Source organism: Cyclopterus lumpus, chromosome 21, assembly GCF_009769545.1.
Source record: "Cyclopterus lumpus isolate fCycLum1 chromosome 21, fCycLum1.pri, whole genome shotgun sequence".
Taxonomy (NCBI): Eukaryota; Metazoa; Chordata; class Actinopteri; order Perciformes; family Cyclopteridae; genus Cyclopterus; species Cyclopterus lumpus.
The window spans coordinates 13094456-13119661 of NC_046986.1; the positions used below are offsets into that span (position 1 = coordinate 13094456).

A 25206-nucleotide genomic window follows, 5' to 3' on the forward strand; every position below is an offset into this window, starting at 1 on the left:
GCTGCTGAGCTTACTGGCACTCGGTGTTCCTTTCCTTGAGCGTTTCCTCTCCCTCACGGGTGCTCTGCTCCAGGGCTGCCAGCCTGCTCTCCCTCTGCTCCTGGCTCTCTTGGCCGAACAGTTTACTGGTCATCCCCTTCAGAGAAAAGACACGCACTGTCTGCACACGCAGACACACAAACTAATTAACAAAAACAGATCACAATTTTTTTTTTTAAAGTAATACAAAAATACTAGTTCTGTTCATTTATATCACTTGTCATGCACAATTTGGACTTGTCACAGTAATTATGTGTACATTCCCAGAATGTGTAGGAGAGATAATAAGAGTGTTTGTGAGTGCCTTACCCCAGTAGCCAGCTCTTCTTTCTGTTGTTTCTTACTGACGAGGTCCTGAGCGACCATCTCCAATTCATACTGGATCAGCTCATGTTTCCTGCACACCGACCTGAATTCAAAAACAAACATACAGAAATCGACACAATTTTAAAAAGTCAATTAAAAAAAAAATGATTATATTAATGCATCCTTACACAAATTTTTCAACAAACTGATATGGCGCTTCCACTTCGACAAATGATAAAGACATAAGAGATCTCCATCCAATTAAGCAGCCCTAACATCGGTTCTTGTTGACAACTACAGGTCTGCATTATATGCTCTGCTGAAAGATGGCTAATGCAAATGCTATAAAGCATTTGCATTAGCGCTGTTGCATGTTGCCTTGATTTGAATAGAAAGATTACACCGGAAGCGACACCAGAAGTTGTACACCCCGTAGGTGAAAAAACAATAATAGTGATATTTCACCGGCGGCCGAAGCCTCCCACTTATTCTACACGTTCTTCATAGAACAATGGCAAACGCTTATTTAAAAAAAATAAGAACAAATTGGAGTGTGGCAAAGACTGGGTTGCATCTCTACAGCTACTCACATGAAGATATATGAATAATGATAATTAAATACCCTGAACCAGGAGGAGGCATATCTTGTTTGATCTATGGACAAAGTTATCTACATAACAGAGTTGATCTAACTTAAACAGCACATATGATATTTCTTCAAACCAAATGGAAATAAAGTGTGCCGACTTGCAATCTCCTCTGATGGTCTGTTAAAACCAATAAGAGCATTTGCTATATTAAACATATATTACATTTCAGCTTCTTGTTTGGCCGTGTATATTTATGTCTCTCTCAAACATTACCTGACGGCTTCAGCGTAGAAAAGGTATTCCTTCAGTTGGTCTGCATAGTGCTCTTCTTCCTCCAGAATGTCATCTATTGATGCAGCAAACCTGTGCATTGTGTCACATTCAAACGTGAACCAATGCAAAAAACATAAAGCATCATGTTTGAGAATGTGTTTAAGTTAGTAGTTCAATAACTGGTTTATTACTGCTTTAGTAAACACACATTTAAGTGTACACTACAGTTTGAGGTGCAATTTCAGTCCACTTACGTGTCCATGTGGTGGCCCGCACTCTGCAGTCCATCCCCCATCTCTTTTTCAATCGCACTCCACTCACTGGAGACACAACAGTTTAGGTGTAATTCTGCACCTCTCAGTTCAGTCCATTCAGCCTAAAGATTCCCCATTTTATTATTGAAGCCATCAGTGTGTATACTACATGTAGAGGAAGTGTACATCCGCTTCCTTATGCAAAAAATAAAAAAGCAAAGCCCTTTCAGACACAGGGGAAAAAAATATTCAGAAATTCAACGTAAAATATGATGAGGCTTACATGTTTCTATCAGTAAAAGTGTGGCTCAGAGGTATCTGGATACAGTATATGCACTTTGTGTGATTTAATGTGAACTTCGGGCTTGTTGATGCTTTACTTTTTATAAATGGAGTTCCTTCTTTTGGCCAAAATAATGACATTAATTTAGAAATGCAGTAACAACAGCACAGGTGTTTCTCACCTGAAGACTCTGCCATAGTTACCATGGACCTTGTAAACTCCATACAGTCTGTCAGCTACTTTCTAGAATAAATAAATGAATAAAATCAATCATTATTACGTGGTAAGAAAGATGAAGAACACTGGTGGTGTCGTCCTCACAGAACAGGAGCTCACACAAGCCGACTGTGTACTACTTCAAAAATCTACCAAGCAAAAGACATTTCTCAGTGGATGGCAAAATAACACAATCAAAAAAAAAAGTTAACATAAACCACTGGCCAAACCATAGCAGACAGGTAAATATAGGTGTCTGTGCACTTTGCACATGCCAAAACTCACCGCCCGCACCCTCAGTAACTGAGAGATGACAGAGTTCAGTTCATCACTGTAGTGCTTCAGTGCTGTGAATCGTCTGGAGAACACAGCACATGGATCACAACTCAAACAGTGTTTAACTCAATCTCAGCATTTCTGTCTGGTTCTGTCGCTTTATTGTGTGAGGATTTTCTAATGAGAAACTCAAACTATCTTACTACCTGTTTTGCTCATTTTGAACTCATCTAATCATTACAGCTTGGAAGAAAACTTGTTTACGATGAATTCCCTGCTTTGTATAAATCCTGGTCAAAATGTTTTAGAGGCAAACCAATGAAAAGTTGACTTTTTATCTGTTTTCCACCTACTTGTCAGGGTTCTTGACTCTGAACATGGCACTCAGAGACTTTAGTCTGGAGTCAACCTGGTGGGGAACAGAGTTATACGCAAGTTAACATTGTTTTATTTTGCAATTAAATCAGAATTGCTTTTGATATGATCCAGTTTACAAGTTACAGAAACACTATCCAACTAAAATATGAAGGGGACAAAGACTAAATGTATACCTTGTCTTGGAAACCTGTCTCCAAAACCACCTCCCTCCATTCTTTCTCCTGAGGACAAATGATTGACAGATGACAGATACATGATAGACAGGATTATCAATCACACCGTGTACAAATTGGGCTTTTAAGCAGACAATTAAAGTGGGGCTGGTCTGGATTGAGCATGCTGCTTAAGGCTACAAGGCAAAAGGTGAAATACAAATGCAAAAGTTCAGTAGAAGGAAAGGCAAGAAGGACACAAGAATTTTAAAACTTGGGCAAATCAACCAGGGCAGAAGTCATTTCCACTTCCATACTAACAGAAAATTAGAATGATGTGCTGGTAAGTATTCTTCCTGGTGTGGGTACATGCAATAGCTCTGATGCAAAAATAATATTCTCTCATTAATTTCAATGAGATCACTGTGTGGGTACATCAGGAGGTGTCATTCCATGTGGATGCTACAAAAAGAAAACACGTTCAGCCTCCATTCTTCCCACTGCGGTGTGATATCCCTTCTGATTGGAATTGCCCGCTCATACTCCTTTGTATCCCCCCGCCAGTGCAGCTTCATGCATTGCTTAGCCACAGAGTTATTTTCCATTTGAAATCCCTGTGAGACGGTGAGCGTGGCAGAAGAATTCAATGGGACATTATGTAGAATAAAAGGGTTTACCTCCGTCAGAAAGAGGAAGAAGATTTTGTCATTGGAAAGGACAGGATGTGATGCAACACGAAGCAGGAAGTTTTCCAGGCCGACTCTCCGTCGCTCAACAAAGTCTGGGTCGAGGTTGTCAGCTGACATTTTGTGCCACACAAACTCTGCCTACAAGAGGCACAAAAAAGAAGTGTGAATACCACCTGAAAAGATAAGGGCGTATCTACAACCAGGAAGAAACTGAGAGCAAACTAAAAGAAAGCCCAACTACATATGACAGTTATCACAAGAAGTCCTTAGTTATACCCAGCTAATTATTTTTTAAATATTCATATAGTTTTATTAATCAAACGTTTTTTTCCCACCCCACAGTATGTGTTACTCACCCTCTTCTCTGGTAGTGGAGGGATGATGATGTAGGGGTAGGTGACCAGGAGGTATGTTCTGAGCAACTCAAACTCACTGTAGCGTCTCCACAAAGTGTCAGGCGTGGTGGGAGTACCGCCCTCTGGAACTGTTTCAGCTGACCTGGAGAGATTAAACACTGCTGTCATCAGGTGTCAACATAGAAATGGGAGGATATTTGAGCTACTGTTCTTGTTCAAAGCTATTTGAAACACAGAATGAGCAACATAGCTCTTCTTGTTTTGACTTTGTTTGTGACATTTTCTGCTTTGGGACAGGGGGCCAACATCTGGTCAAACGCATTGTGAAGAAGAGTTGTCTTAAAAAGTCAGTGTACTAAAATTTTTTTTTTTAAAGCAGTTTAAATAAGAACAACAGGATAATATCTCTTTAAGCAATCAAATGACAGCCAGAGTAACATTAACATCTAATCGAATAATAAGTCGCCCAGAGATTCACAGCCCTGTTTAAGGATGCCAAACCGCATCACTTTGAAGTATTTCACTTAATTACTATATTAAATAACATTGACAAAACAGTGTGCTTTTATTATTGATGAAGTGTAAGAGTAAGTGGTCTTACTTCACTCTTTCAGTTATCACAGCAGTTTGTTTGTTCTTTGGATCACCATTAAGACGTGTAATGAAACACTCCAGTTTATGACCTACCGTGTTTCTATGAGGTAGACTGTATAGGTTTCCTGCATGTTAACCGTGTTCTTCCCTGTTCTCTTCTCGGCCTCAGTCACATTTATCTCCATTTTTCTCAACAAAGTTGCCCCTATTTCCACCATCTATAGACAAGAACATATACTGTGTGAGCAAGACCAAAAGACAAAGTCAACGAAAGTAAAACACAAAAGTTATGTAACAAAGATATGAGGGAGCAACAGAAAGAAAGAATATATATATATATATATATATATATATATATATATATATATATATATATATATATATATATATATATATATGGTTCGTGCAGGGCAAGAGGGCTTCTCATGGACTACAAATAAAAGGTTTCATTGTATTCTGTTCCAAGCAGACTTGCCGTGTTAGAAAACGTACTGCAACGCTGTCACGCTTCTTTGGTATGACAGGCGCGTGCAGGTCACAAGCCAACACGACCACCATTAAGTACTAAACACCGCTCTCTCACGAGAAACCACGGTAAAGAAGACCGGACCTGCAGAATAGTCTCTGGATGATTCAAAGTCAACTGGAGGCTGTGCATTTCAGACTTGCTAGGAAGCAAGCGAGCTACCAGCAGGAGTAAAGTTGACTTCGTTAGCTTCGAACTCGTGCTAGCAAACGCAACTCGAGCTCACTTCGTAACTTCGCTACATTTCGCTTCGAAGCCGAAGCTTTGTGAAGAGGTGAATGAAGAAGTTTCAGCTGCTTCGTGTCACTAAACGTGAACTCCACCTAAAGTAGCTGACATGACGTTCGGCCTGTTTGGGAAAGTGTTGACTCGTGAAAACAGGCTAATAAAGAAAGAAAAAGTTTGTCAAGAGATAATTTCAAAAAGCACGACCGTGTTTATGAGGTTGTTCTCGGATTCTGTTGAAGTGATGTCGGTGTTAAAGATCACAGCCACTTCTTCGTTACTTCCACAGTCTGCCATCGTCGTCTGGCTGCTGTTGTCAGCTGAGCTGGCCGCGGAGTGTTTCCTCTGCTTTACGCATGCGCGTTTCAGTGATCGGTGGCCAATGATTGCTATACTTTTTGATCCAACTAAATGAATGGCCATTAGGTCATACATGGCTCAACAAATAGTAACTGAATTAGAGTAATAAAACAAAATAGGATAATAATACTACTAGAATACATTGATATCCACAAAAAAATATATAATATTATAACAATCTATGGCAATAGTCTTACATGTAAAATGCAACAATGAGGTTAGATGTAACAACAATACCTTAAATTGTTCTGGAATTGCCCCAACAATGCAAGTGATCATATAAAGTAGTTACGTTTAAATTCAGAGCAAGTTAATGTTTAGGTATTAGCCTAAACATGCTTGGGATGAGCTACCATGATTGTTGTTCAAAATGGTACACATTTGAAGCAAATCAATTGATGGTTTCTGAAGTTTCCATGCAGCTGTGCTGAATTGGTGAACCCAATACCCTCCTTTGGCATTTGTGTTGTTGTTGTTGTTGTTGTTGCGTCTTCCTTTAATGCCTTGCTTTGGCAAGGCTGACATCTACTGGTGGGACTTTTTTTCTTTTTTTTCTTCCATTTTGCTCATGGAGACTGAGATTGTGTTCATATTGTTTGAATTCTTATTATTGGCAACTTTAGAAAAGTTGATTCAGTTTGCAGAATTTGTGTAAATGAACTGTTTTTGACACTGAAGGATTATCAAGTAGTTACAATGGGAAATAGTATCATTCTTGTGTTTAGAAAGCTACCCATACTAAACATTGATCTTAGATTAAGGCTTAAACATGCTGTCTGACTATGATGGTTTTGTTGTATAAAAAAGTATTGGATATTTATTTAAGAAATAACACAAATTCAAAGTTTTTTGACATTTGTTTATCGCTGCTTTCATGTTTGAAAACAAAATTCTGAAAAAGGTGTCAATATTTTGATTCCTCTCTCTTATTGGTAGATGGTTTTGGGCCCAGATGTGAATGAGAGGGATGTGGTATGCCTCAGGCTAGTAAACAGCACAGAAACACGGCCTTCTAGTCCCTTTGGTCACGCTGTTGTGCAGCGTTGAATGTTTAAAAAGAAGGGTGGAGCAGCATGTGTAAGGAAACATTTTACATAAATGCCACTGGGCATGGAGTGGGGTGTTGGGGTGTTGTAGGATGTGGATGAAAAATAGATACATTGAGGGAGAAGCAAAGAAATGCATAATGGAAGAAAAAAATTATGACGGTGAGATTATTTAACAAAATGATTTTCCTTTAAAGTGATCAATGACACAGATGCAGCAGGTATGGGCGGATAGATGGAGTGATGGTCAGATGCGGTTTCAGGCTGCAGCATGTCAGGAAACACAAAGCTCTTTTCTGTGACCAGCCGTAGCCACAGCAACAGCATAGTTACCATTCTTTCCTGCCACTGACCTCAAACCAGCCACACCACTTCCTGTCCGCACACACAGGCACGCAGACACACACACACACACACATGTACATACATAGACACACAAACACATACACTTCTAGCCCTCTTTGGCTCACTATAATCGATCCTTTTACAACTTTTTAGAACTTTCTGATCCTGTTCTTGAATACTAAAAAAAGCTATGTACAGTGTGTGTGTGAGTGTGTGTGTGTGTGTGTGTGTGTGTGTGTGTGTGTGTTCGTGTGTGTTTCTTCCTGTCTTGTCTATATTTGGAAAGTCTGTCAGAATGCTGCTGAGTGACTATAATTCAGATGGATATGTGAGTATTATACACTGAGTCATAATATTCATGTCAAACTACCTGGAGACAAACAAGAATAAGAATTGTTGTCGATAATGCGGATCAACTGAATATTCTACATGTCAAATGGCAATTTGAAGAAATATCGAATACATTGCTATTACTAATTATTTAAACACATATTACTGTGCTTTCTTTTTTTCATGTATGTTGACGAGAAGAATCTCTCAGTTCACTGGTTTATTTTACCATTATTTGTTGCTCAAACAAAGAATGTCTTTACTTCCGTCTGTTGAAGTTTGACAACTGTTGAACAGCAGAGAGCAGCAAAGATCCAATAATGTCGATGAACAACAGCCTGTGGTGCATCAGTATGACAATGAGAATCAGTATCTTGACTTGGGCATACTGTAATTTAATAAGTACAATAAGTCTCTTTCACAGCAAACACTTTGACTTGTCATACCAGAGAAGGTGTTACTAATAGCATGCATAATGGATCCGCTTGGACCAGTAAGCCATGACAGTGTGATGCTATACCATAATTTACAATACCATGGCCCTGAATGTGAAGCAGCTAAATGTAATTCAAAATTAATTCTTTTATTTACACCTGTGCTCTCCTTACTGTGACATTTCAACATGTTTTCCATTGAGAAGGCTTATTTGTTATAATATATTATTATGTGCTTGACATAATTCAACAGTTGGAGCATTGTAATAGGTTGTCAAACAATGCCAATAATCAAATTCATGTTTAACATGACAATTACTGTTTACAATAACATGACTGTATGAATATTAATTTAAAGTGTTCATATGCTATTCCAGAGTGAAAGACATTACGGTATTGCAGTGAGTATTACTGAGTATAACTATTTACAAGTAATTATACTGTTTTTAGTGTGTCTATTTGTTTGCTCAAGACTTTTTGATTTTAGTAAGGATTAGTTGGGGGGTCTCATTACTGTTGATTACCCTTTCTTTGCATGGGGGTCAAATTTGTAAGGGCCAATATCAATAGGCAACCTTATTTATGACTTATTCTCTCCTCCTGCGAGTTATCTGTGTTGTTTTAGTTTTTTCAGTTTTTTTTAGATCTGAATGTTCAGTAACATTTTAACATTTTAAATGTATTAATCATTAATCGTGCTTTATATAAATTCATGTATGTTTTTTTATGGCTTATCGTAAGTTTTTGTGAGTCGCGTGTTTAAGAGTGCGAGGGTGTGCATGCTGTATACAAGGCTGGTCACGAAGGTCATAAAGAGGAAGTCCTTGCGGTCAGTAGAAAGGAACACATGTTTTGCTTGATGTCATAGTCTGCATCCTTCAATTTCCTCTCCTTCATCCATCTATTCTTGCCTTTGACCGTGATGGAAAACTCAGGCAGTGTGTCCAATGGGCTTTAGTGTGTGTGGGTGAGCCTGTATAGTATATCCACATGTATAGGGAAGCCTCGTTGGAACAGAAATACGTTGTTTATAATAATCTTTACCCAGGCTTGCTGTAGACCTTCTACACATGGGATTACCTTCATATTGAGAAATATTTTTATTTTGTATTATGTTGTTCTATTAACCTCTATTTTAACAGTTTGTATTTATTTTATTTAGTGACCTTTAGTGACTTAATTTAGCCTTAAACAAACATGCCTCATTCTAACACCCAGATCAATTAACTAATTAAAAATATTATAGCTTTTTATATTTCTACCCTTTAAGCAGCATTGCACATTTTTTAATATGTAAATTGTAAGTAAACCTCTCATAGTTAACTAAATGGAGACATCAGAGGGCAGATCATCTTTTTTTAAGAGTTTGACTTTAAATACTTTACAATATTTGTGCCAAATCAACATTGTTTAGACAATATGTTTCTTCCTTTGTATCTCTTCTTTCCCGTTTCTCCTACAAATATAACATATTTTCTCCTGTTTTCTCTCCTATCTATCACCAGAGTGTTGACAAATTAAGTGTCTCACTGAACACTTCTCTGCATGACTGACGCTGATTTCCAACAAGCTTACACGTGCACACTTGCATGTGTACGCGTTTATTGTATATGGGCACTCATACATGCAAACACACATGCAGAGTGTGAGCAATGCAGTATAATAAGCAGCGTGGCAGAGATGTGGTCAGCTTTGCCCCATGTGCAATCGTTGAGAAGCCACATGAAGGCTTCTGGGTATTAAAGGACAAGCCTTGGTTGGCTGGGAGGGAATCTGTCATGCAACAAGAAAACTGTGTTTTTCACCCTTTTCTCCCTCTTTAATTTCTTCTGGATCCCGTTTTTTTTTCTTTACCCCTCTTCCCAAGTTCTGTCTTTCACCAAATGCTATGTCTCTGCCCACTTTTTTTTCCTCCTTCATCATTTCTTTCATTCTGTGGCATATTAGATTCAGTTGTAATACTCTCCAGCTTAAAATGCTTAGACCACTGGAATGTCCCGTCAAAGAGGTGGGCAGGCCCAGGGGGCGGGACAGACCAACATGACCAATTAAGGAGGAGATTGAGGTAAAATGGACAGCTTCTAAATGGTGTAATAACAACCTACTAAAATGTAATTACAATGCAATAGCAATAGACACTTCTAATGACAGGATATATATGCCAATTTGATTTCCTAACTATGGCCTTGGCATAATGGGTGACTGTTAACATGGCGTGGAGATTATAGATAGGTGTCTGAATGCAGAAATGCAACCACAAGGACTTGTAACAGTGGAATGGTCACTCAGAAGTCCTGCCAAGTATTGATCACAAAAGGTAGGTTAGCGAGTTTGAGAGGGCGTTATTGTGAGCTTGAGTGATTTAATTGAGTAGTTTATCCACTAAGCCATTTATACATTTCTGTCATATTCATTGGATGTGTTATAACTCTGTAACGCTGTTCATCTATACACATGACATCTATTGCTTCTGTCCATCCGGGGAGAGAGATCCTCCTCTGTTGCTCTCCTCAAGGTTTCTTCCCTTTTTTCCCTGTGAAAGTTTTTTTTCTATTTTTTGGAGAGTTTTTCCTGATCCGATGTGAGGTCCTGGGACAGGGATGTCGTATGTGTACAGATTGTAAAGCCCTCTGAGGCAAATTTGTAATTTGTGATTTTGGGCTATATAAAATAAACTGAATTGAAAATTGAATTAAGCCAACTATCCAGTTGGCCATTCAGCTGTCCATCTATTCAATCTTTCTATTTGTCTATCAATACTCTATCTACTATTAATTCATGTTTTTGCTTTGGTTTGACCTATTCTTCTATTGGTCCAACTTCAATCCTCACAAAGCACCCATTGCCATACAATGTCCATCCGTCCATCCATACATCCATCCATCCATCCATCCATCTCTAACAAGAGGAGTGGATGGTGGCGTCCATTATTACAGAGCATCCCAGAATAGAGTCTCGTTTTATTACAAGTCCCTCTGGTCGCCGTGGCTACCCAAATTACAGACAAGGCTTCTCACACATAAAAAAGGTTGCGCTGCCAAAAACCAGCCACCTCAATAAAGGATGGATTAGAAAATCCTTAGCTTTTTTCCTTTCCTGTCCTTTTTGAAAGGTTTTCTGCACAATTTTTTTCCCTCTGGTGTTTTGTTTTATGTTGGGGTGCAGCGGTCTTCTTCAGTGGTTTTGCTCCCCGACCCTGCGGCGGGAAAATACGCTCACTTGTGGGTTTCTGGGAAGGCAGCGGTGGACAAAACATCTGCTGGGAGCAAGATGTATGCAAGTGTGTGTGTGTGTGTGTGTGCGTGTGCATGTGTGTGCTTGCGTGCGTGCATGTGTGTGTGTGTGTGTGTGTGTATTTTTGAGTGAGTATGTGCATAAGTGAGTGAGTATGTGCATATAGGGACACTGCCCTGGCAATTCATGTTTAAGTTTAAAGATCTGTTTGAGTGAAAGTAGGAGTTAGTGTGAAAAATATTCAATACAAGCATTGTTGAAATACAATTTTAAACATGTGATGAAAGCTTGGTTCTTTGATAGACTATAGATGAGAGTGCAAAAATGTATGATTGCAGACTTTAAAAAAACATAATTTAAGGGAATTCAACTCTACATTTACTTTAGAGTATCTACCCAACATTACAAAATAGTTTGATAGGTGGAACATGAGGTGGAACGTAAGGTCTTTCAGATATTTATTGAATGTTAAAAGATGTGCTCATACGGCAAACTGGCTTTGTTAATGTTGCATCAACAAATATTATAGATTATGTGGCTAACATTAACTACATCCTGTCCAACAAATACTCTGCATCAATATATTTCATCCACCTCTTAAATACACCACTCAGTTCAGGCACATAGGTATTTCAGGGATCCTGTGAATGTGAATATGGAAAATTACAAATAGAGAAATGGGACAACTATATCTGTTTAGAAAGCTTTCACATCTCAATGGCGTTTTTCATGTGATAGGATTTATACATTGAAATAAAGGCTGTGATTCCAGCCTAGTTCATCACACATTCATTTTACTTGCCCTTCAAGACATAGTTTCTCCAAAACAGGAACAAAGAACTCAATGTCTCTGTTTTTCTAGCCGGGTTATACTACTTGTACATTTTACAGGGTTCAAAGGGACAAAATCTATTTATAAAAAAAAGGAACTACAGACTCAACTGTCGTTACCTTTAAGTGCATACCTCTGTCTAAAAATCTCATCAGAAATAGATAATTTGAGGTTCAGCTTGTCCAAGAAAATATGCACCTTTTTGTCAGATCAAAGAGTTTCCAGAAGTTTCCACATGTATTTTGTTTCCTTACAACTTCCCTTCCCTGCAAGCAACCTTATATTAGGGTCATTTATTTATTTGTTCCCAGACTAGTGTAAACATATACAAACACATGCAATGAAACAGCTTTAACAAATGCATTTTAATATGGTGCAGTATTCCATCTAGTGTTTGTTCTGTCTGACTTAATTGTAAGTCTACTTCTATCAGGAGATCTGTTTCATCCAATATTAAGTGGGGTTTTGTCATAGCCTGAGTCAACATTCACCGTAGTGATTCAGAAGCAATATGTCCAGACTCTGATGGTTTACCAAAAAAATGTGTGATGACGAACTAAACCCCGAACAACTGAGAGATTGTGGGTTGCCGTGTACAGTAATAATTCTGTGCACTGTACAGGAACACCCCACCAGGTGTAGTATACAATGATGCAGTCATCTCTATGGTAATGCCTTGTGGTCATATCTTGGGAGAGACAGATTACAGAGATTCAAAGGAAGAAATTAAAGCTGGGGACTAGAACCGTTTGATGTATAGAGGAAAGATGAGGGCTTGGGGAGATCTATCACCGAGAAAAAAAAGGATGTTTATAGCAGTTTCTTTCACATCCTTTAAAACCAAAAGGAGAAATATAGCCTGGGATGCAGTCTCATTAAACAATATGAGGCTCTTTATCATGTGGCAACCCACCGGAAGTAGGGCTGACCCATCTAGGGTTCCGTCCCATCGTTTAAGAAGCCAGGGTTTTACAGGAAGTGTGAATGTGGTTTGTGATGAAAGGATGGGATGAGGTGTGTGTGAGTGTGTGTGTATGTCTGTTTGTGTGTGTGTCTGCAGTACACGCTATTATTATGTTGCTGCGGTTGTAAGGATGCTCGCAAGGGCGTAAACAAGAGCAGCACGCTATCTACAAACAACATATGACAACACCATGTTTCAGCGAAGCTCAAATAAATCATGACAATATCCAGACCCCATTTGAACCCTAAAACATTTTGATAGATTTACTTTCAGGATTTTAAGTATTTAGGGGAGTTACTTGTTGGAATAAACCATCTGCAATTAGTTTTACCTCTGAGAAACACACAATGTTTATATGCTATAGACATTTAACTGAACACTTCAGGATTCGTTCGATAAATATTATTTTTGACCCGTTTCCAAATTGCGAATGCTTCCAAACAAACATGGTTTAGGAAACAGAGTAAACAATGTCTTTTATTGGGCAGTGGATGGAATAGTTCTCCATCTTTGAGAGTTCTGGAAATTCCTTCAGAACAGCTGTAAGTGTTTGTAATTAGACAACCAACTGGATGCTTAGATAGACGGGTTATTATCTTTCTTTGAAACCGAGGGTTACTACTGTGACTTGAATGTAATGCTACAACTTGAGAGACACACATTGGGCTTAAGCACAACCTGGCATCTATCTGGCCTAATACAGACACATTTCATTTTCAGGGAATACATGATTTACAGTTGAAGGTCTCTTATTGTTTATTTTCATTTTTAGTGTGCTGTGCTGCGAATTTGTTGAATGCATCTCAATACGTTTTCAAATAGCAGGAATTCTTCACTTTGATTGGAACATTGCTCTTTTAATGGGACATTACTTCCGCCAATTGGTGATGTTTGGAATTGCAGAAAACAGAGGGGCAGCATACAGCTGCAAGGGAGATATTGGTGGTCTATCAGTAGGTTGGTTCACAACTTTGATCCAGACTAGAATATCTGTATAACTATTGGATGGATTGCCATGACATTTTATAGAAACATTCATGGTCTCCAGGGGATGAAGCCTACTGACTCCTCCTCTGACTTTTCATCTAGCACCCCTATGAGGTTCACGTTGACATGTCTTACTAGATCTTGTGAACTCTGTTAGATTAGAAGGATTGGCACTAGGTCTGAACAGACATTCATGGTTCACAAACAATGTATCCCAATGACTTTGGAGATTTTGACTTTTCCAGGTCTACTAAAGCATGAATTTCCATGCAATGCGCCACAGATGTTAATTTAGTCTTCATTAGGAATAACGTTGGTGACCCCCTGACTTTTCATCTAGCATCTCTCATCAGGTAAAAAGTTGGGTTTGTCCAATCGTTTGGTTTATGACCAAATACAAGAATGCCAGCTCGATATCCTGATGGAGCTTGCTCAGATGATGAAGACTGGGAGATGCGGTTGAAAGCTCAGAACAAAGTTAGCACGTTGACCTTTGAGTTAAGATTGCACATGCTGTTCCCAGTGTCAATAATGAACTTTTAAGCTATCAAATCATTCATCGTTATTTAATTTCAAGTATAGTATGCTAGAAAACAGAGGCCAAAAAGAACACAAAAACATGTCTGATACATACCTCACTAGTGTTTTAGTACGTCGCTGTGAAATAGAAAAACACAAAGATTATTTACAATTCACAATCGATTCACAACTACATATTTTTAATCCTCTCTGGCAGATTGATGTATATATATTGCATACAGTAAAGGCATTTAAGTCAAATTGAAAAAAACGCATTTCACAAAAATCCCCAAATGTTCCCTTTCTGTTATAAATGAAACACTAACGCTCATTCCCCTTCTCTCTTATTGCCTTATCCACCCCAACCCCCCTTCCCCCTTCTGCCTTGTCAATCAGTAGATGGAGGAAAAAGTCATTAAATCTCTCTGTTGGCCATATATGTAATTACAGTCTGCCTGTATGTTGCTAAATACGCCCCGGCGCTAGTCTGGTCTCCCTGGTCATGTTTTTTCCTCCCACCGGTTGTGTTTAAAGCCCTTATAATTGGCGAGGCAGCGTGTCAGGATTAGAAGCTGCTGATTTGAAACCCCGACCCCTTTCCCCTCGCCTGTCTTACCCCCTCTTCAGACAACCACAACCGTAAACCCTAAACTTCTTATTTCTCATCATCCTTGTATCACGTGTTGGGATTAGAGATCATTCAATTCTAATGAATGCAGAATTATAGTCCTTTGTGTATAGATAGTTCACGACTGAGTAAATATGTTACTAAGACATCCATCTCCATGCATTTAAGTGACTTTCCTGTATAATTGATAAAATACCACTGTGGTATTACCTAACTTGCCTCCAACTTTCCATGCTTTTTCTATAACTGCTAGCAGAAATGACATGTATCTGGACATCCATAGACCCATGCATCCTTCCACATAGCGTTACATTATATTTGAAACCTATCATGAATCATTGTTAGCCTTGTTAAGGGGTTTTCACAAGTGTTAATTAAGTTAGTGTATATTTGACTGGTGCCTGGATGACGCCTGTGGTCAGTTGTCTACCTCTCTCATCTCACACTACAGTCCTCTTTTTCAGAGCACCACTTTCCAAGGAGGCAGATTTAGCTAAATGTTTACTGTTTATGTTTTTTTTCTCGTCATTTAGAGATGCCAATTCCATCCTTTAAGATGGTCAATAGTTACATCCTGAGCAGTGAAGTGATTTGATTTAAAAACCTTGAATGTGTTTGGAAGGATCATAAACCTGCTGTGTTTTTTACAGGGCTACAGGGCTACCCCTGTCTCACTGGCAGTAGTAAAACCCTTGTGGGTTGAGACAAATGAAGGTTGTTTGGGCCATCAAAGCATTTAAAGTTGAAATGATGGAGCTGATGGTCAGTGATGTCAGCAAAGATGTTGACTTTGACTGAGTCAGAGCAGTTTCTGGTCAGTAGAGCCCCTAATTTATCGGTCTATCCGTCTCTGTCTCCCTGTTTCTGTCTCTGTTTTAACCTCTCTCACTCTCACATCTCACTCTGTTCTCTCTCACACATCTAAAAACTGCTGCCCTCTCATCCAGGTCAGTGTGCAGACCTGAGCCAATGTATTCACAAATCTTAAGTGAATGTTAAACGTGCATTACATCAAACTATGCACTACATTATATGCATTATATGTATATCATTGTGTGATTTGTGCCTACTACAGCCATCAGTAACAAGGGCAGCTTTCTGTTGTGCATTGTTTGTTGTTCTTTTTCTTTCATCTCTTATAAGTTGGAAAATTAACAAATGAGCAATTACTACTTCTTCCTCTCAGTTAAGGTGCAGTCGTGACTGATGTACAACTTTGGAAAGCAAGTAGTAATGACTTGGTTCAAAACATGACCAAAGAAAATATCGTTATTTTTGCAAGCTATCAGCTACAATGTTTCTTTTTTAATTGAAACTGGGAAGCGTTAAACGTTACTGACCATGCACTATGGCTTTTTTTCGGTTCGCTGCAAGCATCTATGCTAATTTATTTCTCCCTTTTTGGCCACTGCCGTGTTTGGCTGCGACCATTAAACTGCTGTGACTGTCCTTTGTGTGATCAGACAAACAATTGGACCAAGAGTAGGGTTCCCAAATGATCTGAGAACTATGATATATTTATGCTGCAATAAACTCAGTTTTGTTTTCTATATAAAGTAACATTGAAACACAAGTAAATCTATCATTTCCAGGTGGCGGCACGATAAAAATCTCATATGATATAAATGCGTTAATTAATTCCAAGGTGGATATTTTGTTCATTGACAATGTAATGTTAATGCTGTGCTGCTTGATGCAAATGGAGTGCAGATGTTTCTGTGGAATGGAGGCTGGTTGAGGTATAATTATGGTAAGGTAAAATGAGGATGTTGATGGTGAATGAAGTCAAATGAAGACATTGCTGGCTTGGGTGTTATTTTCAGTGATTCCTCTGTATGTGTGCGACAGAGACTTGTTTTTGAACAGAGGAAGTAGTACTTATAGTGTATACCGACATGAACACACACATTTCACACATTCATTTATGAATGCCATTTCACACTGAGATAGAAGATGATGAGTGACCTTGGTAAAATATTAAAAGTTCTTGAGCTGTCCTTGATAAAGCACATGGGAAAAGGGAAACCTGAAAATAACAGACACACATGAATGAATACATGAGGGAAATCCAACAGCAGTTTTCAGTACCTTTACACACACACACACACACACACACACACACACACACACACACACACAGGTCATGTATGTTCCACTGCTTTACCGCTGACTCACTGAGTAAACACACAGCATATGTAGAGTTAACAAGTCAACATAGCCAGCTAACTCTAATAATCTCCCCTCAGTAATTTCATTCATAAATCAGATAGAGCTTCCTCTGAAACACAGATGAAGATTTGGTGGCACCTTTTTTTTTAAAAGTGCCGAGGGTTTGCAACAACAAGTCATGATGAAAGATTGTATGTTACAGTTTCCATATGTTCAGTCTGCTTGGATCAGGCAGGTTTCACAGTCAAGTTGTATCGTTCTTTTGTCAGTTGTTGTTGAGTTGAAGTTTAGGGTGAAATGAGATGTGAAGGGAGTTATTGATATGGAAATCGAAAAGGGATATGGATATGGAAAAGCACAAGAGACTTTTCAAACTTAGCTGAAGTAAGATCCCCTTATTTTTGTATATATTATCTAAAAAGTGAGAGAGTGTTAACCCTTTTACACAATCATTGTACCATCCCAAAGTGGATTCAGGCTTTTGGAGGTGTGGGACTGATTTGTTAAAGACATGGCACGTGACACATAACCAGAAGTTTAGGAAAAATATTGGTAAGTTTTGCAACTCTGTGCTACAGACACAGTTCAATCAGTGCTAAAAGTACTTAGATTTCATAACCAGAGCTCCAACTTCGAAGAACTTGAACTGTGTATAAAACCTGTAAGGGGTTTTTGCAAACATTAAGTCTTCGGAAAAATCCCCTGTACAGCACATACTACAGTACACAAACAAGCATATATGTGGTTACTGTATGTGAAGTCATACTATGGAGTTTAACCAATGCCCTCTGCCCTGCCAGCAACAGTACGTCTTCAGTAACTTATTCTTCAGCTCCATGTTAAGCTCTATGTCTTGCTGATGCTTCTGTGGCCTTTTCACCCTCATATCCATGTTCTAGATGGCACGTAGTCTCCTGCTACTGTTTTGAATGGACTTTATAAAAACCATTGTAACCGTAAGAACAATAGTTACGTTTTTAAAAGGGCGTCTGAATTGGAATGTCTCCATTCAATAAACAGTTGAACAATAAAACACCACGTAATTTCCCTTGTTTCTATTCTCCATAGAATAAATATTTCTCCGTCTTTGCATTAGTGAGTCTTTGGGTGAGTGGTGGTGGTGCCAATAAAATACTATTTATTTATGTTCCCTTTTTTCCACTGTTTTGTGGTGATACGGCAACAAAATGGAATTTCTATCAGCTATTTAAAAAAAAAAAGGGAAATCTTTAATTGAAATCTGTCTCTAGTTCTTACTTTCCCATTTACTTGTGTACTACCCCATTTGTTTCTCATCTTTCTCTCAGTGCATCAACTGGATTTCATCTGCTATACATCTCTGTTAAATGCCTGTCTCTCAATCTTTACACTTGTTCTCTGTTACTCTACATAACCCCCCCTCCACCCTGCCCAAAGGCCAACGCCCCCCACCCCCACCCCAGACAGCTGTCTCACCGCAGCACAGAGCTACGATGTGACACCGTGCTATAAATATGAGTACACATAGACACTCACAAACACACACACACACACTATAAATACCATCTCTGTGCAAAACACACTGCAGCAGTATAAATATTTAAGTATAAATGTGTAATGAATTTATTGATATGTTGCCCATGCCAGCAGGCACTGTTTTGAGCCGCAGAGTGGTGAACCAGTGTGGTGGGATTGAAGTGGTGCTGAGGGATTGTGGGAACGCATGTTCCGAGTTAGGCAGCTGACCAATCGGTGGGCTGGAAGCTGGAAGCCGCATCACAAGAAGAGCTACTGATCAGTACCAGTCTTCATAGCCATCCATCGCTCTCTTTTGCTCTTTTACTTTATTCACTTTTCTGTTCTCTTTATCTCCTTTCTTTCTTGCTCTCTTTTCCTCTGGTATCTACGGTGATTCTTTCTAGAGTCCCTTTTTCCTCCATCATCCTATTTATTCTGCCATCATCATTCTGTCTTTTTTGATCTTCTGCATGTCTTTGTCACTTCTTTTTTCTTTTTTCTTGACAGCCTCTCTGTCTTTACCTCTCTGTCTTTTTTCTTAACACTTTCTCATGTTGAATACTTGTAATTGCTAGCTGCAAGCATGTGTCTGATTTATGAATCAGGATTTGAAATATTGTTCCACACAGCTCCACCCAGACTTGAATAACTCAAATAACAAAGAAGGATCTTATGATTCAATGGTTGCTGAAAAGAGTTGCTGATTGGCAATAAACTGTATTCTCTACATTACAACGGATGAGCAAACAGACATTTATTTTCTATTGTACAGATGTGGAAGTATTACTTTGAGTGTATCCTGTATAAAGACTGAGGTACAACACAATAACAAAGCCGTCTCTCTCACTAGACACTGCAGCTATTGTGGTCTTAGTTTGATTGGGAGTAGCCAGGATCACTTCCGTTCCAAAACAATCTCAATTAACTCTGCTGTTTGTTCAATAAAATAGTTCCAATGTCCCAATTTCCTTCCTCAGTAGTAGTTGCTCCACTCTGGTAACTATTTGCCTCATGGGAACGTGAGTCTGATGTAGATTTCGTCTATAAATACCTTTCTGTGCAACAAGTGGTGTGGAAATATTTTGTTTTAGTTCTATTGCTAAATTAGCAAAAACACACAACTTAATGGGCTGGATTTAGATTAGACTAGTGCTGTTCCACTATTTATGCATGAACATTTATATTGCTAAGTAAATCCCTTTAAGCTTTGCAATATCTTTTTCAGTTGCAGATAGGGCATTAAGAGTTGCAAAAAGGAAAAAACTTGAATGTTACTTCAAAGGAAACCACGGCAGATGTGTTTTCTCCCCACAATAACATGTCGATTGCAACATATGTTAAAATATTATATCTGGAGGCATTGTGGTATTGTTATCCATTGGATGGTCTTTGACCATGAATCAGCAAACATACATTTACAGATATAACGTTTCACTGGTGAATCTTAAAATGTATAGATTGAGGATGATTCTCGTGACCATCATCACTCTGATTCTGGGTTCTTGATCCAGGTGGGCTTGGTTAGCATCAGCAGCGTGGATGTCTCAGGCCTCTTATGGGTGCTCCTACCAGGTGACATAGAACGTCTGAAATGTCTGAATGTCTGAAAAGTGCAGCCCTGGCCCCCTCATCTCCTTTCTCTACACAAAAAAACCTTTGTTCTGTCATACACTTGCATGGCTTCTCCTGCCAGTGTGATGCTGATGACACACAGCTATTCTTATCATTCAATCATCATATTCAGATGGATGCATGCATTACTGATCTGAAACATCTAAATACTGTATGTGTTTCTTCAAGGGAAGGGAATACATAGATCTCCGTCTCTATCACCATACTATCACCATTCTAGGGCCAGGTCTCCAGGATATGTGAAGATTTCTAGGAGGCCCCATAGGAAGATGTACAGGCCCCAGAGTGATAAACTCCCAACTGCAGTCAGGACAGCAGACTTACTGTCTCATTTCTTCTTCTGCTGTAGCACTGGACACAGTCTTCTCTCTTGGTCCTATGGAAGCTGAATGCAATTATTGCAAGCGTCTTTGGACAAAAGCAATATGAATGGAGCTTAAAGATTTAGCTGAGAAACAGTGATTGTGTTCTGATTATGTAGGCATCTCTTTATACAATTATATGTGCCTTTATGCTCCTCTCTCATTTCCCAGCATCCTAACTTTGTATTCTTCCTTCACACCTTTCCGTTGTGTTTACATTCTCTCCCTCGATTCAACCAAATCGTCCTGTTACCCTACCTCTCCTAACCTCCATCTTGCTTATCTGTGGACTTTCTCCCTTCCTTATTGCTCATCTCTCATCAACTCTTCCTCTCCATGTCCCTCCCTGTGTTCTTACAAAGCCACACCCCTCTGTCCTTCTTCCAGCTCCACTCATCAGAGGTCACTGTTGTTTTTCTGATTTCGGGTAGCATATCTACTTGTTGTTTGTCTCTCTCCATTTCTCCATCTTTCATTCCTCCCTCTCTCTCTCTCTTTCTTTCTCACTTGCCCTCCTCCCTTTCTGCTTTCTCTCCCTCATTTTCTGGCCAAAGTTCTACAGCCCAGCTGGCATGGGTTTCTAGTGGTGTAGTAAAATATAAATATAATAAGGACGTTTTTGAGCTGGTGAATCCATTCTGAGCAGAGAAACATCACCACAGAGTCCACAGATGTGGCACACGCTCGAGAGAGAGAGAAGAGAGGGAGAGAGAAGAGAGGGAGAGAGGGAGAGAGAGAAAGGGAGAAAGAGAGAGAGAGAGGGGAGAGAGAGAGGGATGGAGAGAGGGAGGAGAAAAGATCCCTCATTTGACATGGAGAGAGTACAGCAGGAGCACTGACTGCATTATTGTTGGCACTACCCAGCTACTAGACTTGTTATTAGGACACTTCATACACATTTGACTCAAGTCTTAGTCAACAATCTTCAAGCAAGTCTTCAATCTTTTGATTATGAGTCTCAATAAGACCTCAAGTCTTATTTCAAGAATATTATTTTAAAGAAACTTTTGAAAAACTATCCACTTGTAATTAATAAATATGCCAAAAGTCCAAGTATGAGAACATTCAATGACTCTCTGGGGTAGAAATTAGATTCCTCAGTTATATTAGTATGAGTACTTATTCATGGATAGCAAAAATAATCTGACTTCTCTTCTTTTCTTTTCAAATCAATCACATAGTATTTGTCATGAACAAAGACTTGGACAGTTTCCAATGACCATACTAGTAAGACAACTGATGAAAACTATTTAATTGTTCTGTTGTAGTCCATTCTTTTCTATTTTATGAATGACAGAAATAGTCTACGAAGCAGTGTGCTTCTGCGCAATTTAGTGTGTGTGTGTGTGTGTGTGTGTGGTTGAATAAGACTGTTTACTTGTAATAATGCAATTTTAAATGCTACACTGAATTGCATTTGTGTGTGTTTGACAACTTATGGCTTTGGCTACCTACATGCTTGTGTATTCTTACGTGTAAGTGCATGTGTGTGTGTGCTTCCGTCTCTCCGTCCATATGTGTTTAGTGTCAGAGCATAGCACACTTCAGTCCCTGGGCAGCTCTTTGTTTGCTTTAGCCATGCGGTGGCTAGCCTAGCCCGCTAACTCCAAGACACATTTAGCCTGTGCACCACTTTTATATCCCCCTGGTTTTATTTTCCTTCGGTCTGCTTTCTGACCAAAAACGCTGCAGAGAACCGGCCTAAAGTAAGACCAGTATCAGTGCCACTCTCAACCATTGATAGACAGTTTTGGTCACTGTGGCTTTCACTGGCTGCCGTGTTAGCTCCGGCTTAGCTTCCAAACTGCTCGCACTGTCCAAGTGGCCGTCCCTGCCAAAAATGTATGTCAAAATGTGTGAAGGCTACAGTTAAGCGCAGCACATTCAGGAAGTCTTAGCTACTTGTCTTGGAAAATTAAGACTTACAAGATTTCAGACAGAACCAGTCTGATGCTTAGAAACCTATCAAAACCTAGTGTGAGGTGTTTATTGTGGTCTGGGGTTGGACGCTGGAGTGTGTGGAGGGAGAGAAGGAGAAGGAGAAGGAGGAAGAGGGATGGTGGTTTCAGCCACCAGCTGTTGTTACCTTGAGCATAACGTCCTTTAACCCCCATTACAGCATATCACCACAAGCCACAAACACGCTAGCTTCCACTGACTGCAAAACAACCCAAACTCACTTGTTTACCAGATAATGTGTCATGTATTCACTCTTACGCATTTAGCTCTTCTCACATATTTCTCTTTTCTTTTATCAACTCCTCAATTCCCATCTTGCCCTAATTTCCCAATATGTTTTTGTCAACCCTTTTATCCCATTTTCTCACCCTCTCTCATTATCTCTCTGTCTGTAGCATCCCTTTTCACATGCTCTTCATTTCTTTCTCTTCATCTGCTTTTTAGCACTTCCTTTCATCTGTGTCTTACTCCTTTTGCCCCACTCAGAGCCTTTGTTGGTTAGGGCCCAGGGTATGCGTGGGTAACCCCGATGCCCATGTAAAGGCCCTTAGCTGTAGACTCATAAAGCCCAAGTGCCAGTAGATGAAAGCAGAGAGAGATTCTGGGGCTGGCACCCATCTCCCTCTGTCCTGCCACAGAGAAAATGTATAACTTTAACAAACATCAATGAGCGAGGGCATGATGCTCGGTTGGCTTGGTGTGTGTGTGTGTGTGTGTGTGTGTGTGTGTGTGTGTGTGTGTGTATGTGTGCGTGTGTGTATCTGTTAGCATGTGGGTGTGCACTGTGCAGACATGCCTGGATTTGTGTGTGTCCATGTGTTTGTGAGCCTCTGTGTGTGTTTGAGCGCATACCTTGCATTATGTGAACTATTTCAGTAATGCAGAAAGAGGCGAAGAGAAATATTGTAAGCACATGAAAGGTTGATAAACACAAACAGAGAAAGAAGTTGTTGGTTGGTGTGCGGTGTCAGGCGCCACACTGGTTTGGTCTGATCAGATTTGTGTCTGCCTAAAAGGCCATGGTGTCCTTTCTTGAGGCAAAGAGGAACCGAAAGACGGATGGATGAAGGGAGGGATGGATGGATGGGAGAATGTGACCACTTCTGAAGCATTGTCGACAGCCACGCTGAATAGGCAGCGGGCCTGCCTGGAGCCACGCCCGTATTTATGATCTTCAAAGGAAGGATGACACGCACGCACTCATGCACAGCCACAAAATGTTGATAGTTACAGGAAAACACGTGCTTGTCCAAAATGGATATACACAGACATTTGCATATAGATTTGAGCTCACGCATGCACACAGACAGACTTGTGTACACATGTGGAAGTTGCAGCACTGACATACTCATGCACACAATGTCTAACATATACAACGTCCACGTGCCAAGGCACAAGTCTGCCCATCAGAAGTGCTTGTAGGCAGATTTAGTTTGCTTTAGACAGAGCAAGGCTAGCTGTTTCCCCATGTGTCCAGTCTTAGTGCTATAAGCTAACCAGCTGGTGGCTGTAGTCCTAGACATACCGGACAGATATGATAGAGGTATTGCTCTTCCAATCTAAGAATGCAAATACACACATTTTCTAAAAACTCTACATGTGATAAACTACATGCCTTACTACCATCCACTTATCTGCAAAGCAACATGTTAGGTGTACGATTTTACAAAGGTGGTCGATGACCAAGTCCTCCACACTTACAATAATGTAATGGAATGGGACTTCTGTGTCTCTTTTCTACGAATTTACAAGTATGCTTTGTATCTCTTGTCAAAAAAAAAAAATTAAAACAACAAAACTGGAAGGGGAGCAATTCCCCTTCTGGGGATACTTCACTATCAGAGCATTTCCATCTTACAAAGCTGGAAATATTCAGTATAACACTGACACCTCTATATGACAAATGTTGATTTCAATAAACTTTCTGGTGCTGTATGCTCCATACCAGGAAAGTTCTAATGAATTTACACAGGTCTCAGTTGATGTTCTATTTCAGCTAAAAGGTAAACATAGCTATAGATGGCTGTTTACTGTGTGTGAATCCCTCTCTTTGCTTTCCTCTGTTCCATCAAGAGACATGAAAAGCGGTGGTGCGGCAGAAATACTTTATGGTGTTTACACTCACAAATAATAAAACATAAATTCTGGAAACCCTCAGCCTTACAGTTCAGTTCATTGAAAGGAGCCTGCCCTGAGAAACAAGGTTGAGACCACTGATTTTCTGCTCGCAAATATTTGAAGAGCTAATTTGGAGGGGTTGGGTTTGCTGGTGTGTTTGCATGTGCACATGTGTGTGTTTGTATGTGTGTGTCAGTTATACACACACACACACACACAGCCAGGGAGCCAAAAGTTATACAATTAAATATGTAATTTGTCTATTTAAGGAAACTGGCAGGAAGTTATTAATTGTTGATTAATTAGGACAATTGAGACTAATCTAATCAGAGATGAAGCCAGACAGTCAGTCAGGCAGTCAGGCAGTCAGGAAGTCAAACAATCTGTGTGACTGTCAGTCAGTCAGTTAGCCAAGTAATGCTTCAACATAGTCCACATCCAAACATCCAATCTAGTGTGTCACGTAAATTATCCCATTAATAATCAGTCAACCAAACTCTAGCCAGCCAGTTAACCAATGAGCTTGATCTTATATTTGAATGCAGCTGGAGAAAAAAACATTAGTGGCTGCATAATCCAGGAAATTGATTGATTTAATTGATTGTGATTGCCTGTTGTTTACAGTAAAAAAAA

The 25206-nt window shown here is 39.5% G+C and overlaps 1 protein-coding gene across 1 annotated transcript in view; it reads right to left on the reverse strand.

Annotated features, from left to right (window-relative positions):
• The window catches only part of LOC117750765 (sorting nexin-4-like), a 7653-nt gene extending 2162 nt beyond the window's left edge, over positions 1-5491 (reverse strand). The window contains exons 1-12 of the mRNA XM_034562113.1: positions 5365-5491; positions 4500-4624; positions 3813-3954; positions 3445-3594; positions 2789-2836; positions 2591-2646; positions 2247-2319; positions 1927-1988; positions 1463-1528; positions 1209-1298; positions 349-448; positions 15-160 (exon numbers count right to left, since the gene is read on the reverse strand). Coding sequence (XP_034418004.1) covers positions 15-160; positions 349-448; positions 1209-1298; positions 1463-1528; positions 1927-1988; positions 2247-2319; positions 2591-2646; positions 2789-2836; positions 3445-3594; positions 3813-3954; positions 4500-4624; positions 5365-5454 — 1148 coding nt within the window. The 5' untranslated portion in view covers positions 5455-5491. The remainder of the gene's footprint in view (positions 1-14; positions 161-348; positions 449-1208; positions 1299-1462; positions 1529-1926; positions 1989-2246; positions 2320-2590; positions 2647-2788; positions 2837-3444; positions 3595-3812; positions 3955-4499; positions 4625-5364) is intronic.
• Positions 5492-25206: the final 19715 nt, after the last annotated feature.